The following is a 19149-nucleotide window of genomic DNA, read 5'->3' on the forward strand; positions in this document are numbered from 1 at the left end:
TACTTTATTCGTTGATATTTAATACATATGGGATGTTTGATTCAGCCTGTTGTCTCATTGAACCGCTATTTGTTATCAGTTATTATTACAAACTCATTACAAATTAACACAAAACAAAAACAGAAAAAGTGATTAATTTTTACTGAATATAATTTAACTAAAAATACTCTAAATATTAACTTTTTCTTTTTTAAACCTCTGGAGTATGACCTAAGTAATAAGTTTTTATCTGATAAGCTTGTTTTAAATACCACTGCAAATTCTTTATTTCGAATGATTCAAGAATTATAAATAAAATTAAAACCGTTTTCAGAGAAATATTGTTAAAAGAGACTATTAAAATGCTCCTGTCATACATAAAACAAGTGAAAGATGAACTGCAAGCATATGAAGAGTAAGTATTTTATATCTGTATTGATTAGATTTTTATTTATTTATAGTCCAATACATTTAGGTTTATGCTTAGGGACCAATTTACTATAATTCAATTATGGGAAATTGAATTTTTAATAAGTTCTAAATGGATGTACTTATCAATATATATTGCTTTAATTTTTTATTATACCTTATTTACTTGTAGACTATCCATTCCCTTCCATATTTGACTGTGCTCATTTATTTCTTTGAAAATGTTTAGCCCTATTCCAGCCCTACTTGTTATTATCTCTTTTGGTTCATAAACTGGTTGTTAATTAAAATTCATTTTGTTAATGATGTATGAGTATTCTTTATAGATTTCAAATATTTTCTGAATTTACCATCCGATGGTGTTTTTGATATTTAAAATTCTTCTTTTTTAAGATCAACATTGTAATTATTTTTTGTACTGTGTTTAGCTAGTGTTGTGGCTTTAGTATTTTATTATTATTTTTTTTTTTCATTTTGTGTTATTTTATTCTATTATTTAGATTTTATGTGCTCCCACCTATATTATAATGTGCATTCTTTGCCAGGTACAAAACATTAAACAAATTTGATGAATGTATTCTTTACTAATATTTTTAAAAAAATATTAATAAGTTCCTTTATAAAATTATGTTCAAGTAATTTGTATTGTTTAGTAATCAGGAGTCAAATGAAGCTGTGGCGAAATTTATTGATGAGTAAGTTCCATTCCTTATTTAATGTGATTGATTTAGATTTAGAATAAAAAAAAATTAATAATCTTGAATGAAGTCCCTTAGGAATAACAAAGTTTACAAATAAGATTATTTTTGGACAAATGACCATAGATGAATAAATCATATATATAGTCATGAGAAATATATTGAAAACAAATTGAAGAAATGTACTCTCTACTAAAATAGAAAAGAGAGAAAATTAATGTTAAAATAAAAAGAGATAGAGATTAATTACATCTATTATTTTAAAATAATTGAATTATACATATAGTTATGTAGTGGGAAAAAAAACAAAAAGAGTATATAGTAAGGAATAGTAAAGGGAAGAAAATCTATTTACAAAAGCATATCTTAGCTGCATAGTATTCAAGTTGGGATCCGCACATGGAGCCAGATGAAATCAAAGTGATAGGGACTCCAAGTTCAAGCCAGAAAGACTCAAAATCTAAGTTCTAGTGAGAATGATTTATCGTGATAAATTTTCATCATGTAATTAGTAATCGGAAGATCATTGATTGACTGTGTAATATTTAAAAGGAATATGGTCTTTGTGAAGTCAAAGGAAAAACTCAAGTAGCAATTAAACTATTTTATGTGAGCCATATTGCTGTTTAAGTTTTTTCTTTGACCGCACCCTGACCATCTTCCTTTTATAAATTACACATGGTCAATTAACGATCTTGCGATTACTAATTCTGATTTTATATTTAACAGTCTATTTTATGTTTTCTTTATATCTGGAGTGTTAAATAATTTATTCAGGGTTATATTTTCAAATTAGAATCCATTACTAATATTTGTCAATGTTACACCCGAAAATTATAAAGAAAAATTTACTATTATATATATGTTAGGTTTGTTTTTGAGCAATTTGGCTCACATTGAATAGTTTAATTGCTATTTGAGTTTTTCTTTGGCCACACCTCAACCATCTTCCTTTTATAAGAATTAGTAATCATTTTCATTATGTTAATACTACTATTTTTCTATTTTATGACAAAATAACTACATTTTGTTGACATTTTACTGTTGGAAAGAACTTTTCACAGTCCAAACTTTGTTAAAACTCACTAAAAATATTATTGAAGAAACGATTCATTAAACAAATTGACACTCTACTACAAAACTATATACTAAAAGAGTGTCTGAAGAACATTGATGTTATGGGAACCATTTTGGCCTGGTTGAACTTGTATGGTTCAAATTTAGATTATTTATTTCTAGAAAAATATTTTACAGATTGACATACTGGTGTGGGACAAGAAGGACTTTTAGTTTTTCTGTCATGTCTATATTAGATAAATACAATAAACCTAACCTTGGAGAGCAGATTTGGTTAATTCATAGGTGGAAAGCTAATAAAGTTATCATAACAAAAATATCACTTGAAAATTTACAGCTTGAACTAAAGATGCTGTGAGTTATTACACAATTATTTATTATTTGAATTAATTATATTATTATTTAAATAAATAATAAAATTTCTGGTGTGTACACTCAAAAAAGGATATTATTTTTTTAAGGTTAAAAAGGATATAATTAGAAGAAAATTGGAAATGATTTCTTGAAATGAATCCAAATTTATTTGAATTCATAATAAAATCTACATTATATTTCACTCTCCTATCATCCTTTCCATCTTTCTGCTTCCTCACTAACAAAGGTAAGGAAGGTTTGTATTCATGTGGGAAATAAAAAAATGTCCTATTGAAAATTTTTACTCGCATTGTATATTCAATCAACGAACAAATTTTGTTTCATGTCTGTCAGTCTATAGTCAAATTTATTCACGTTCACGTATAATTGATCGAACCATTTACTTACCATTAGGAAAATTGGTTTAGTATCAATTTTATCAGATTTCATTGCTTTCCTATGCAAAAACTCCTTTCTAGATACATCTACATTTTATCAACAGCTTGTCCTATAGAAGTTATTCTTAAAGAACTTTAAAAAATCGGCTATTTTCACAGAGGGAAATAAGAGGGTATAAAAAACAGTAGAGGAAGCTATACTAAGCTATGCACTTGACTAATGTTTTTATCACAAAATATGCTTATGTAAATTTTAAAAAAATATCATTACTAGTAAGTTATAGGAATAATGTACTAAATTATGATATTTGATAGGTCAGGGTCGAATCAAGCATTTGCTGAGTTAATAAACAGGTAAGTTTTATTTCTTATTAAATTTGGAAGGTGTGTGTGTGTGTGTGTGTGTGAGAGAGAGAGAGAGAGAGAGAGAGAGAGAGAGAGAGAGAGAGAGAATAATTTTATTAAATATTATAGAAAGCGAAAAAAATAGGCAAATAATAAGCCAAGAAACAATAAACAATATAATACAATTAGCAAATTCATACAATAATTGTAACAAAATTATTAACGAATTATCTCTCGGATGTTACCCAGATATGGAAAAGAAAATTATCAATAAGTATTGGAAATGAAAATTATCAATAAGTATTTCATTCTAAAAATGATATAAAAATATTTCTTAAAACTTGAGAAAGTAATTGTGTGAGATCTCTCAAATGATTTAGCATATATTTCATTACTTGTTACCAATAACAAAACTGTTGCAATTGTGGATAGTACCTTTCATTTGGCTAGGAGGATAGAAAAGGAGACTCTAGGAACAATAAAAAAACGTTCCTATGTTATCTCTCAGAAGACATGATACTAATAGACATACAGGTGTTATAGCGTAATTTTTATCAGTAGTATGATGAGTATTATGTCATATTTTTTATAGATAAATTTATTTTTTACTTAATTTTTGAAAAATTATCATTATTGATAACTTATTTATTAATAATTTGTATTGTTTAGCAATCAAATGGATGCAAGTCAAGCTGTGGAAATATTGATTAATGAGTAAGTTTCATTAGTTGTTAGCTTTGATTAATTTAAATTTAGAATAGAAATAAAATTATTCTGAAATGAAATCCCTTAAGAATAACAAAGTTTACATATCAACTACTATTTTTGACATTTATTTCATTCCTAAGAAGGATAGAAAGAATCATAGAGTACAATATACAATAGTTTATCTCTTAAATTATATTAATTGATTTCAATTAGTGGAATTGTTATTAATTATGATTGATTGCATTGTTAAAAATCCTTGACTATTGGTAATCAATGCCTTATTGAAAATGATGGCATATTTAAAGGTTATGATGTTCGTTTGTAGTTCCATTTGACTATTTTTCAATAATAATCATATTCCAGTGATAATGTTACTATTAAATTTGTATTATGTGATGGCATGAATTTTTGTTCAATAGTTTGTATCCTGTGTAAAGTAGTTTCAGTCAATAATCTAATTGTTTTAGAAAGAAAGAATTAGAAGAACTTGCTGCTTTGCTGGAAGAATGTAGAGGAAAATACCAAAAGCCACTTGATGATGAGTAATTTTTATTTAGTTACTCTTAAGTTATAATTTTTTTTTTTAGTCGAGTTATGAATTAAAATCTTACAATATTAACAATCTGCTGAAATTAATCAATCTAAACCAAGCATAATCAAAGTATAACGGTTATTGTTTTATTTAAAAAATAAAAATTGCTTATGATTTTTAAATAAAAGTTATGATTGACCATGTGTGAATTTGAAGATGGTCAGGGCTGTGGTCAAGAAGAAAAAAAAAAAATTTTCAACTATTTATTTATTGCTGACATTTTAGCCCACAAAGTAGGCCTTGTTCAGGGCTATTATGATGGGTGGTGAAAACAAAGAATAAAGGGACTGAAGTGAGAATTACTGTTAAGTTTGCCTATATGTGGGTTGGGTTATAGTCCTGGTTTTCTAATCCTAGCACTGCAGCGGAGAGGTGGGGATGAATCCCTGGTGTTGAGAGTTAATAGCTCTATGTTGTTGCGATGGGAATAGAGCAGTGGATCTGTGGCTATAAAGTCTGGCATTGTAGCAAAGAGGTTTGGAGGATGAATCCTTTTGTGGGCCCCATGGTTTTTAGAACATATTATTTTTTAGACCCCATGATTTTGGGAACATATTATATATTGACAGTATGTAAAGGAGGTGGTCAGGGTTACAGTTAAGAAGGAAAAAAAGACTCACTGTCAGTCTGTTAGTCCCTTTGTTTTTTATTTTCATCTCTACCCATCATAACAGTCATAATGAAAACCTACTTTGAGAGTCAAAACGTTGGCAATTGATAAATAGTTGAAAACTATTTTTCTTTTTAACCACAGTCATTGTTATTTATTTTTAGTAAAAAAATAATTATTACTTTTCAGCATTTTTTTTTAGATCCCAAATAACTCTTATTGTGTGTAAATTTTTTTCATTCAAAACGTTATAACTTGCTTAAAACTAGAGCTAGTGAGAATGGCAATGTATTTGTCACTATGTGTTTTTATTACAAAATTGGTTAAATGTATATTTTTTATAGTTTTTTCATGCTGAATTATTCAAAACCACTCACACCTCAAAGGTGAAATTTTAAGTAAGATATAGTGTTTCTTTGTGTGTTTTCTTTTGAGCAAAAATATTAGGGTGTTGCATAAGTTTTTCCACACCTATATATGACCTCGAGTCAGTTATGTTTGTAAATATGCTGGCTTATCTATAATCCGTTTATGACATTGAGTCATCTCACAGCTCTTTTAAAGTACATTTCATCGGTGACGAAGTCTCTTTTAAAATCTCCTTTTTTTTTTTTTTTTTTTACACCATTCAATATGGATAGCCAAAAGAAGCATTTTCAGCATGTTATGCTTCATTGCTTTAAAAAAGGTAGTAGTGCTAATAACACTGCAGACAAGCTTTTTAGCATTTATGGAAGTGGTGCTATGACTATTAGAACCATCTGCAATTGTTTTAAGAAATTTAGAGCTGGTTATTTTGATTTGAAAGATGAAGACTGCAGTAGCAGCTAAGCAACGATGGATACGGACCTCATCAACAGTATGATCGCTGAAAATCCATGATGTAGTATGTATGAGATAGTGGATGCCACTAACGTTTCCAAGTTAACGCTTATAATCATTTGATCAAGATGGATTATTTGAATCAGTATGAAGTTTGGGTTCCACACTAATTGAAGGAGACCAGCCTTATGAACCACAGCTCTTTGTGTGATTTGCTTCTTCAGGGACATGAAAAAATCTTTTTTTAAAGAGCCTCCTCACTGGAAATGATATTTGGATTTTATATAAATTCTAAGGAAAATCGACCTTCAACTGTTGGAAAGTCAGGATTTCATCTGAAGAAGTTCTTTTATGTATTTGGTGGGACTGGAAAGGTGTAGTGTACTATGAGCTACTATTTGAAACAATCAATTCTGAAAAATATTGCTATCAACTCAATAAATTGAAAGCCTCCATAGCTGAAAAAGAACCAGAATTAGTGAACCCACATAAGTGTCATTTTTCATCACGACAACACAAGACTGCATTTTGTGTTGGACATAAAACAAAAACTCTTGGAGTTTGATTGGGACATTGTATCTCACCCTCCGTACTTCCCAGACCTGGCTCCTTCTGATTCAAAAATTCTCTCCATAATATATGTCACAAATCAGAAAGATAAATAAAAACATTCCTTGATGAATCTTTTATAAGTAAGTCTCTACAATTTTGGAAAGAGGGCATGAAGAGGCTTCCTGAGAGATGGAAGAGGGTAATAGAGTAGAGAGGTTCATATATAACATTGTAAATCAACCTTAAACAACAAATATCATCTATTGATTATGCATAAAAAAAAAAAAGAAACTCGTGGGACATCTTAATAATATGCCCAAAAATAAGAGTTATTTTAATTTTTTCACTCATCATTAATTATTATTAGTTGTTGATTGGATCATTATCATTGATTAGTTGGTGACTATAGATATTATATGAGGAGAAGATGATTGGGGGTATGGTCAGTGAAGAACAGAAATAAGTAAACTTTATTATATAACTGCTGACGTTTTTATTGGAATTTCCTAACGTTCATCAGGGATACTAATGCAAGAGAACAAGCAAAAGTAAAGACATAAAGATGCCATGTTGAGAAACGTTGGCACTAATAAAACAAGTTTTACTTATTTGTGATCTTCACTGACTGTAACTCAACCATTTTCTCCTTACCAAATAATTATTAATAGTTAATTTTTTTATCAAATATATCAGATTTATTTGGGTGATTTCAAAATGATGGTATAATTCAAGTCACAGGTGTATAAAACTAATGTACTTAAAAAAAAATATCTGTAGGTTGTAAAACTTGTTCAGAGTTATAAAATTAAGCCAATAGGAATAGTAAGTGTATGTTTTTAACTAGTGATATTACAATTTTTAAATAGCATTTCCTCACTCCGTGGGTTATCTCAGTACACAGTTTCACATATTTCAATAATGCTTGAGGCCTAACCTAACAAGATGCATATTGGTTGTTTTGAATATGAAAACACAAATTCTCCTTGGCCAAATTATTGGAGTGGTATTAGTCACTGAATGTTTTCTATTACAATTTACGAATTCAATAATATTACTTAATTCAACATCATTATATTAGTTAATATGTAAAAACATTCTCTAGGAGGCCAATGCTAGAGGAAATAAATGAGAAACTTCAGGACTATCTGGAAAAGCAAAGAAAGTATTTCAATGAAATGGAGAAGTATGTCCTAACTAAAAAATATATTTTTATCATGTATACCGTAATCTTATCTGAGAATTATACATATTGTGAGCCACAGAATATTGTATAATTTTTGAAAAATAAACATAATATCCTTGGTGCAAATAATCATCGAGTCGGGTGGCTAACAGGTAGCATTCGGTTGTGGTGGAATTTGAAAATTCTACCAGAGCCAAACACTTCATGTTAGCCAGCTTCTCAAGGGTCTTTGGCAAAAAGAATTTCAAATCTACTGTTCAAAATTTTCAGCCTTATGTTGCTTATCCATGCTTTATTCTCTGATAGATCCTGGTTTTGTAGAGTTATAAGATTTTGTTTTCACTAGGTTATTACTATGTTTGTATGATGTATTATTACTTATATAAATTACTACTACTTAATAATCCATTTTTCTATCTGTATATAAATAAGGTTTATTAGCTTTCATGTGTGAGACAATTATTGTTATGGTTAAATATAGCAATATATTTCAAATCCACCAACATTGTGAATCTTTTCTAGTTTTTTGTGAATTTGTAAAAAGCAGCTTCAAACACTCAATAATTAATTAATAGAACTTGTTACGGCGGGTAGGGGTTCAAAAGGAACCTTTACTAGCCCTACTGTGAAAAGAAAAGAATGGCCGAATTTTGTTATTTTTGTATTTTTAAATAAGTAAACATAATAACAAGGAACACAAGATATACAACTAGAAACAAAAGGAAAGCTTAGCACTATTATAAAATTAAATTAATTGAACAAAAGATAAAAAGTCTTATTTCACCGGTGATTGGTGGGGCCCTGGTTGTGGTTGTTCTGAATGGATATTCTCGTGGAAGTAGATCGACAAAAGGGATGTACGTCCGCCCGCCTTGTGGTTACAACAGTGCATCAATTCAAAAGAAATTAATGTATGTATTTTTTAATATTAAAGGAAATAGATTTTTTAAAAGAACTTATAGGAGCATTATCAATTATTTATTAAATTTTTAATTGAAAGAAGAAAACAAAATCATCAGAAAAAGAAAATTTTTGGTCTATCCATTGAAGATTGGACCTGATTACATTACTCGCCTTATGTAGATGGTAAGGAAAGTAAAAACATCAATATAAAGCCATTTCCCTACTAATCTGATTTCGATGATATTTTTTGTTTTTGTTTTTTAAGGAAATTTTAATACCTATTCAATAAACAAATATAATTTACCATAAAGTACATAATTTTTTAAGTATGCATAAATGAAACTTTCTTGATATCTTTTTTTTCTGTGGGTATGTAAATTTCACCTTAATCTTTATAATAGCACTTTTATTTTTCATAGATAAAAATAGATTTTTTGGTTCCCAATTTGTTAAACTGATTTGTTTTGTTTTTGAAAAAAAATATATATATCAGCCAATCCATTTTCAATAATAAACATGGAACAGACACTATTTAAGAACCAAAGAACTCTGAAACATATAGATCCATTGAAAACTGTTCATCAAAAATTTAATTCAGTTACAATACTCTCCTGGCCTAGGTTGTCAAGAATGTAGAACATGATTTGATTAGTAACTTTTCAAAGAATTATTATATTTTTTTTGGACCGTCCTTTGCTCAGATGGTTAGGGCTAGGTCTATCATTCTGAGATCTGCAGGCTGTGCCAGTTCGAATCGGGCCTGGTGGCGTTGACTTTATTCAATAAGTGGTGGATCCACAAAATGAAAAACTTGACCCTCCCACCATGGTTAGAATGGCTAGAACTAGGGACAAACATCACCTTCGCTATGGATTGTCTAAAAAAACTTTTTAATTTTTAAAACTACCAACAGATAATAAAATTTATATTTTTACTTTATATAAAAAAGTAGGTAGGAGGTTTCAGAATTAAGATGTTGAGTTGACCTGTTTTTCATCTAAACATAACACATTTTCACTCTAAATACTCTTTTCTCAAATATGCTAAATATTTAAAAATATACTTTTTCAAACAATATTAAATATATCTTAAATACAATATATCTCAAATATTAATAAGTTTTAACAGTTTATTTTGTTTTTTATATCTTTCCTCCTTCTAACAAAAACTTATATTAAATTTTCCTTATGCATTCTTTCTCTCTTTTTTTTTCTCTCTCAACCTTATCTATGCTATTCTCTCTATTCCACTCTCTCATACCTCCCTTCTCCAGTGATCCACAACACACACTCAATCCGTTACACAAATGCATTGCATAGTAAACAAATTTATCAACATATAGAATATAGAAATAAATAACAAGCCACAGCAGTAGAACAATTAAAAAAATATATAAATAAGTTTGCAAAAACTAATAAATAAATTTAAAAACATATAAATAAATTAAGTGAAATGAATAAATAACTTAAAACAAAAAACATCCAAATAACTAGGTTTAAATAGCTAAAGAAAAAAAACCAGATGAATAGTAGTAGTTGTTCTCAAAGTTAATTCCTATGCGGATGGTAATGTATAATGCCCAAGGAGTCCAAAGTAATATTATATTGATCGCTATATCCCCAATGCTGACACTGTTCTATTAGGTATTGTTCCACCAGAGGCTTCTCAGAGTGAACTCTCTTATAGTAAAAAAATCTTATTAGAAAAAATGGTTTGACTTTAGATTGTTCTAATATGGGATGGGAGGATGGATTATAGAAAATGTGTTATGTTTATGGGAGGAATTATGTAACGTTTAAGACTCCAGCTCTAAATACCATTTATCCAATATTTAAAATTTTGTGTTTTAGTGATGGATGGTGTGAATCTTGGAATTTTGTTTAGTAAGTGAAAAGTCAAGGTTAAAAAAGAGTACAAGTTCTTGAGGATTTACTTTGTTATGTTCATTATGAATACTAATTGAAGTCTTGTCAATATGATTGATTCAGTATTTTATAGAGTAGATGTGATATTTTTGACACATCAGTAAAGAGTATGGTAGATTTTCAAACGGTATCAATTCTTGTAGTTCAGTTGGTTGATCATTTTTGTTTTCAGGTTCATCCCTGGGTTTAAAATTGCTATTTTTGATGAAGAACTGAAAAAAGAAAGAATAATTGAGGAAATATGTAGAGATGATGAGTAAGTATTTTCTTTCTTTTTTTTTTCTATTCCTGAAACATTACTTTTAAAGTAAGTATTTACATTTTTTTCTCTTTCTCAGGGAAATGAAATCTGGTGCATTAAAGGAAGCTAAAAAATATGAGCCAGAAGGGCGGTAATATTCATGTTTTTATTGGTTCAAATGAAAATCTGTTTAATGTTTATAATTAATAATCTACTGTATGATGCAGTATTATTTTTACCTTTCACCATTACACTTTTTTAAAAAGTATCATTTTCTACCCATACATATGCTCAAAAAGAATTTTTTTTTAGTTTATGATTATAATTATTTTGATTTTTCGTATATTTGTTCCTTTTTTATTTATAGTTAATTATATGAATTGGTAAGAAACAAAGAAGTATGAGGGACAATGTTGCTTCTAAGAGGTTTCCTGCTATCTACCTGTGTCAGGACCAAATTTACATTTCAGTATAGGCAGAATTTTGAAATTATCAATAACTATTAGTTAATTGTTTTTGGTGGGGCAAGCCAATGTTATAAAACATAAACATCTTAGACCCTAATGCAACATCAGAAATAATAATGAAAAGACAATTTAGGTTGTACACCTAACCTATTTTCTCTCATTTCAAATAATAGAATAATGAAATAAAACAAAAATATTGGTAAACATTTGAAAAATAAATAAATAAAACTATTTTTTTTTTTAACAAAAGTTAAAAAAAAAAATGGAATGGCTCTAACAATTGTTAATTGCAAAACTTTGGCAATACTGAAGCGTTAATTTATTTGAGACACAATTAGGTGGCAAAAATATATTATTCACAAAATCTTTACTTTTACCCTTGGCTTCTCACCCTCAGCTTTATTCAGTTGATGTGAATACTATTTGTATGAGGGCTATTCACAAATAATTAATATGTATTGTAGTGGTAGTTTTTTTTTATTGTTAGTTTTCATTATTACTGATTTGGAAAGATAATCATCCTGGCCAATTTATGTTGTGTTGTTTTCTTTCAATATTTTTTTATATTTTATAATCACAATATCTTGCTTTCACTACTGAAGCTGTTTGGATGCACTTATATATTTTTTTCCTTCATTAATAGTAACTTATTTTCTATTTTAAATAAAAATAATGTTAATTCATCTATATCTGTTTTATTTAATTTGAATATGTTTTACATACATAGATTTCAAGGATTCCTAAAGAATCAATTACATCAATTTTAGATTGAATCGATTTATTAGATCAATATATTTTAAGTATACTAACTAATATTAGGTTTGGTTTATTTAAACAGTTACAACAAAAATATATATGACTAGAAATTTTTATTATTTTGAAAACAGCACATATAAAAATATATTAAATCTCTATCTTTAGAACATTTTTAATTTTAAAATTTTAGCTTTATTGCTATTGGGTTTCTGGAATATTTGGAATATAGAGAAAAATATATTTTATTTATATAACAAATAAAATTCAATAGAATTTTATTTTTAATTAAAATGATAAAACATAAATCTAAATTAAATATTAAAATTACAAAATATAAATTTTTGAAGTCATTAAATACTTGTTTGTGCATATACTATTTCAAGTTCATATGTGCTGAACCGGCCTCCTTTATGAGCATCATTACCAATTTCACTACACAATAGTAATTAAGTTGCTTTGAAATATTTTAGCTTCTAAATCATCAAATTGTTATTTTTATTTTTTAAAATAATTATTGATTAATTTTGGGATCTTTAAAAACTTAATTGGCTTCATACACATAAAACATATTACCACAACAGATATGTGACAATCGACTTGACTTAACATGAAAGGACTGTTCCAGTATCTTGAGAAACTTTTTTCAAAATAACACTAATTTAAATTTATGACTCAAAATTAGAAAGTATTTATACTTTATACAATTGATCAAATGAATGTTATTTATCAATATAATGCATTAAAATGCTAATTAGTACATCTAATTACCATATATTTTGAGGAATTGTTTATAAAATGTAAATGATTCTTATTCCACCTTGTTTGAGTTTTTTCATTAATGCCACAATGTTGGGTTCACTAAACAGTGCCATCAGCTCCTCATTCCTTTTTCTCCAAATCTCATTCTCCGAGACTCCTCTCCATATCATTTTCAATACCATTCTCTCCCAGGGGTTGAATATCTGTTCTAGTTTTCTTGTCATTGGGCTGTTTCACACCCATAAATAACCACTGGCCTTACGATGGTTTTGTAGTTGACCATTTTCATTTTTTTTTAGAGAACTCTAAACTTCAATACTTTCCCTGAATAGAATTCCTGGAATTTTCCTTAAATGCTAGATGTTGATACAGCCAATTATTCCTTCTAGATTAGGAAGAATAAGAGGGATAGGACATGTAGAGAGGATGCCAGATCAAAGGATACCCAAGAAGATGCTATACCTGATATAGAGAAACCAGATGGAAAACGAAAAAGAGGACGTTCCCAGATTAGATGGCAGGACAATGTGAAGGAGGATCTAAGGTGGTTGGATGTTCAACAATGGAGGGAGAGATCAAGAAATTGTGGAAATTCGTTGGCTTTGGTGGAGGAAGCCTAGGTTTTTGTAAGGCCATAGTGCCAGAATAATAAATATAAATAATTCTTAATTCAAATTTATGAAATAAACTATAACTTTTTACTTATAAAATACACTAATTCTCTTTTATCTTCAAAATTATAATTGTTTCTATACTTTTCATAATTCTCATATTTTATTGTTTAACTTCTAATCTCTATGTTCTGTTCATGGCAGCAGTTAATGATTTTTGATTTTATTTTACTATAAACATAAAATACCACTACAGTATTTTAAAAAACTTATTAACTATTAAAATTAAAATTTATTATTATATTTTTATTGATTGTCATTACTTCAGATAATGTTTAATAATAATTTGGATTATTACAGGGAAAGACTTAGAATGCTGTTAAAAGGATTGAACAAGTAAAGTATTATTGTATTTTATGTTTATTTATGTTGTTTTTTTGAGGGGAGAGCAATTTCTTTTTATTAATTATTTAAATTATATATTTTATTTCATAGAATGGTTTTAAAGTATCTTATGATTCATATTATTGAAAATTAATCAAAAAATAACAATTTTTTTATGAAACCTTAAATTTCTTATCTTGTTTAATTTTTGTTAACAGGCCACATCTACATATCATTGGCTGCCCTTTAGAAAGGTATGATAGATTAGCAAGACATAATTATTAATACTAATGATTATTCTAAAAAGATATCTTAGCTGTACCAAAACTCAAACAAATTTATAATGATAGTTCCAAATTAGTAATACTATTAGTGGAGTAGGAAGAGGGTAAGGTAGAAGAAGAATGAAAAAAAAGAAGTCGGCTAGTTTAAAATAAAGTAAAAAAAAATAAATAGCAAAACCTATAAACAAAAGAATGAAGTTTAACAAATAGAAAAAACCAATCATGTTTTTAGTGGTATTAAACAACTTAATTTATTTCTCAAACAGTTTTATATTTTTGTTCCCCTATTTACAATATAATAGGATCTATTAAAAAAAATAAATAACCGTTTTATCAATTTTTCATTAAGAAATGTGAATACATACTATAAGCATGGGTGTACCCAAAGGGAGGGCAGGAGGGGACAGCTGCTCCCCCCAAGAAGTAAAAAACTTTAATTTAATACAAATTAATTTTTTTTCAAGCATATAATTGTAATAACTAATAAAGCTCAGCTATAATTATATAAATTGTAATATCCTCTTTTTTAATCAATAGTTGATATTGATATATAAATGATTTTAGTTATGTTTTTATTTTATTTATATCGTTTCAGTATTGTTTTATTTGTTATTTTAAATCAAAAAGCAAGCTAACCAGTTTTCATTGTCTTAAATAAATAAGCTATTCAAAACAATAAGAGGTGGCACGCGTCCTTCCGAAGTGTTCGTTGGTTGTTTGTGTTTGAGAAAATGGATTGAAATGGATTGTTTTTATGCAGTAATTATGGAAAAGGAATAATCAAAGAAGAAATGGAAGAAAGTAACATTTATCAATAAACTATTTAGATCGTGGATTACAGGAATTGAAGCAGAGCGATTGTGCTGCAATCGATTATTTTTGGATCGACCAGTGAACATTGAAGATAGAGGAGAGGAAGTAGGGACTCTTGATTTTGGTTGGCCTGGTCAGAGGACGTCGGTCGGCGAGAAGCGGGAAGGACTGGGAAGCTATTGTTAGGTTTGGACATAGCATCATAGACAAGAAGATTGTGAAATTGGTTAGTTTTGTTTCTAACTGGAATTTATTATAATTGTAAAACAGCCTACCGTCAAAAATGGCTTCCAGTCCTTCCAAAAAGCTGTCTCTCACAACAATGGCTTCCAAACTTTCCTGCTTCTAGCCGACGGAAGTCCTCTCATCAGGCAATTCCAACTCAGAGTTCCCTATTCTTCTTGGTTGTCTTCCTTTTTCAAACTGTCCACTCTTGCTGGACAGAAATTAATGAGGACCTCCTCATCCTGGAAACATCATTTCCCATGCGCACCCAAACAACGAATGCTCTCAAAAACCAAAACCTGTCTTGATGTTCCATGTAAACATCGATTATTGCACAACAGTTAGAGATTTTTGCAAATGATTTACTTTCTGAATATTATTCTTTAGCACTATTTCTTGACTTCTATTTTTCCTTAAATTTACTATATTTTCAATTATGATGGGAAGAGTTAAAATAGTTTTTATGATACTTGAATCTACTCAACATGGCCTTGATTCCACGGACTTCAGTGTTCAAAAAATTATAAGGATTCAACATAATTCAATCTAGAGATATAAAAGAAAATTTACACATAATCATATTAATAGACAACCAATCATACCATCTAATCAATTAAAAAATGAGTCCAAGAATTAAAACTTCTAACAGACTACTCCTTTTTTAGTAGCTTTCCTAGCTCTTGTAGTTGTCAATTTTCTTTTTTGGAGGAATTGTGAATAATTATAACAAACTAAAAAATTAAAATTGTGTTAAATACGGTAATTACTATTATAATTATACCATGTGTAAAACTCACTCAGAAAGAAAATTCACAAATAATCACAGAACCCATTATACAATTTTTTTCATTTAATAAATAGTTCAATCTCTTCACAATAGGACTCAGGAAGTAAAATTTTTATACTCATCATTTTAAATGCCTATAAGAAATATATATTTCAAGAAAGATAATGAAACAATTCATTTAATCAAGGTAATTACTTTGAAACAAATACAGTTTTGATAATACAGGGCCCTTAAAAGGAATTCCATCTTGGATCACAAATTAAAAAATAAAAATGCCTAAGAATACATTTTTTTTTTTACTTTAAGGGCTAAGGAACATTTATGTCACATTTTAAGAAAATTTAACTACATGTTTAGTTTTAATCTCGTAATAAACAGACTACATGTCAAATAGTCTTGTCAAAACAGGACTCACTTACTCTTGATCAATTACTGATAGATATTATCATTCATCTCGATAGATAAAGATAAATTAAAAGATAAGTTTTTAGAAAAATAAAACAGAAAAGTAATATTTTATTATTAATCTATAACAATGAAAATATATATTATTAATTAGTATTCCTGTCGAAATAACTAAAATTTTAATTTTCTTAGCGTTATCGTGTAACTCTTAATTACTCTTATAAAGAAAATGGCTTGACTTCCCCTCTCAGGAATTTCTACATTAGTCAGTGTTGGCTCCCAGAAGTAATTATTTTATGAATATTATCCAGTTTTTAATTTTTTTCCTAATAAAGAACTGAAACATAAAATGAAACTTTTATAATTTTGTTAAAGAGGGGTATAGTGGATGAAAGAAGAATAGAAAACAAGTCATGGAGAGAATAATAATAAAGAGAAGAGAATCGAAGAGAGAGCTTAGTGTTCTATGTTTATTTTATTCATCTTTCTTTTAGTTTCTTTTTCTTTTCTTTGTTTTTTCTGCCAAGACTCCCATTGGAGTCCTATTCTGCCTAACCATGGTTGGGGGTCAAAGTTTTTCATATTTGGGGATCACCACTCAATGAAAAAGTCTGTTGACTTTTGGCACTGCCAGTAGACATCAAATTGGTAAGATCGTGTCTTAACCACTGAGATACAGGCGGCCCTTTTAGTTCCTTCTACTTTACTATAATTCATAAGAAGAGGACGAAATTCTCTCTTTGATTCTCTTCTCCTTATTATTATTCTCTCTATGATTTGTTTTATATTCACTGTTTTTCTACTGTTCCCCTCTTTAAAATAATCCATTAGAAGTTGGCAAAGTTCTCACTTTCATTATCTTTTCTATCTTATTTTTCTCTCTATAATTTGTTTTCTATTATTTTTTCTTATATTTTTCAATGCAGAAGTTTATGGATAGGACTACATGAAAATCATGTAGGCTTATTAATAAAACCAATCATTTAGTTTTCAAGTCCGCTACTAGTATCCTTTCCAAGAGATTTTCACATCTGGTACTCATTCAATTTCGCCTTCCAGGAGGTAGAGCTAGCTATCCTTCCTTGCCTCTCATTCAGCGAGGAAGAAAACATTTCTTTGAATTTCCATCTAGAGCTTTTTGTTTCTCATTCTTTTTATATTTACTAATTCAAAATAGACCTTTACATCAATCTGTGTTATGAGGAAGTCATCTTTTTCAGTTTCCAAGACCACTGCCTGTCCCAGCTAGAAACCTACTCAAACTAAGAATATTCAAAATATTTTATACGTAACAATAGATTCGATTTTGTTCTATAAAACAATAAAATCAGTCATTTCATGTTTCAGGTCCATCTTCATCAACATTTCTGTCAATCAGTCATTTGATTTCAGAGCTTTAGCTCAGATATAAGCTGCTGTCTTCTGCATGTAGTTTCTATATTATGTTGGTATTAAGTATTATTTCCTTCCATCTGCAAACGTAGACTTTGTAGTATGTATAGTTCGCTTCTGTGATGGAAAAATCTTCTTTAACAAATCAATAAGAATAAAGACCTATTTATGTAAACCGATAAAATAAATTCTATTTTATTTATATTTTGGCACTGAATTTTTTTTTTTGTCTTTTAGTGCAACTTTGAAGTTAGTTTTTTAAAAAAAAAGTTTTATTTCCACTACATTGAACATTATTAGATTAACAACAACTAACATTTATTTATTTTCACAGTGTTAAAGGAGGCCAGCCATTTTTTGGAAAGAAGTAATTAACATTTTTCATCTTATTAATCATTGTAATCTAGTAAAAAAAATAATTAAAATGTTGTATTAAATTATTTTAATGATTAATATAACTAGCTAATGTAGGCATTATATTTTTATTTTTTTTCTATTTTGGCTGGTATGGTACACAAGGAGTTAGTCGTTTCTAAAAGGAAAGCTTCTTCAAAAACTTGGAAAGTTGGTAGGCAATCCATTATAAAAGATTACAGCAGACCTATATGTATTAATAAGAAAATCCACAAAAATGCTGATATACTCTCCTGTGTAGATGGTACAGCAGAATTAATAACAGTTCTGGGAATACTTTAAATACGTGTTTTAAGATAGGAAGGTTCATCTGTATGGACAGAACAAAAGAAACCTGAGAACTGTGGAATGATGAACCTGGGGATTGTGTCTAGGTAAGAGAGTCTGAAGTAGAGTAACAGTTCTAGTCGCCAGCGGATGGACTAGAACTGTCAAGATAGGAGCCAGCTTACTAGTTGTCGAGATGATATGGACTGAAAAGCTTCAAACTTCTTCCGGAAAAAAGAAAGGAGATAGGCTTATCTTAGGCGAATGTACAGAAAAACAACTTTTGTGAAAATAGATTGGCAATGAACTTCTCTATCTCAAGTTGAGTATACGTAGATTACCAGTGCTATGACCAGGCCTGAGAAGGAGGTGGATCAAGGAATCAAAGGGGTTTTTTTTCCAAAACCCCTACAAAATTTTAATGGCCTATTTATAAACAATGAACTTTCTCCTTTACTGTAGAACATCTACATTGGAGGTAAGTGGAGGTATGAAGAGCCCCTGAGTCATGTACTCATATCTAAATGGTCAAACTGACTAATTTCAACCATCCAAAGAAGATTTTTTTTTTCTTTTTTTTTTTCCGAACCCTCTAAAACAGAAATAAGAAGTGAATTAGTAAGTGCATTACTGTAATGTAAAAAGAAAATGTAATTCGCGTTGTGTCTTACCTTTTACTACATTTGGTATTTTAAGTGAGGAGAAGATGGTTGGGGGTGCGGTCAATGAAAAACACAAATAAGTATGATTAACTTATTTTAATGTGCCG

General features: G+C 28.7%; 1 protein-coding gene across 8 annotated transcripts in view; it reads left to right on the forward strand.

Annotated features, from left to right (window-relative positions):
- Window positions 1-313: 313 nt before the first annotated feature.
- Window positions 314-19149, forward strand: part of LOC106687799 (putative leucine-rich repeat-containing protein DDB_G0290503) — a gene marked incomplete at its 5' end in the record, with an annotated part of 53919 nt that continues 35083 nt past the window's right edge. For 6 of the 8 annotated variants that reach the window (XR_001344224.2, XR_001344225.2, XM_014431892.2 and 3 more), the window contains 11 exon segments: window positions 314-394; window positions 1062-1103; window positions 3251-3289; window positions 3950-3994; window positions 4456-4530; window positions 7667-7747; window positions 10748-10831; window positions 10914-10967; window positions 13770-13805; window positions 14012-14047; window positions 18034-18066. Coding sequence is in view for 6 of the 8 variants with exons in the window: in XM_014431892.2 (XP_014287378.1) it covers window positions 314-394; window positions 1062-1103; window positions 3251-3289; window positions 3950-3994; window positions 4456-4530; window positions 7667-7747; window positions 10748-10831; window positions 10914-10967; window positions 13770-13805; window positions 14012-14047; window positions 18034-18066 (606 nt within the window). 8 annotated transcript variants of the gene reach the window in all.

This window comes from Halyomorpha halys, unplaced genomic scaffold, assembly GCF_000696795.3.
Source record: "Halyomorpha halys isolate HHAL.00 unplaced genomic scaffold, Hhal_1.1 Scaffold1014.1, whole genome shotgun sequence".
Taxonomy (NCBI): domain Eukaryota; kingdom Metazoa; phylum Arthropoda; class Insecta; order Hemiptera; family Pentatomidae; genus Halyomorpha; species Halyomorpha halys.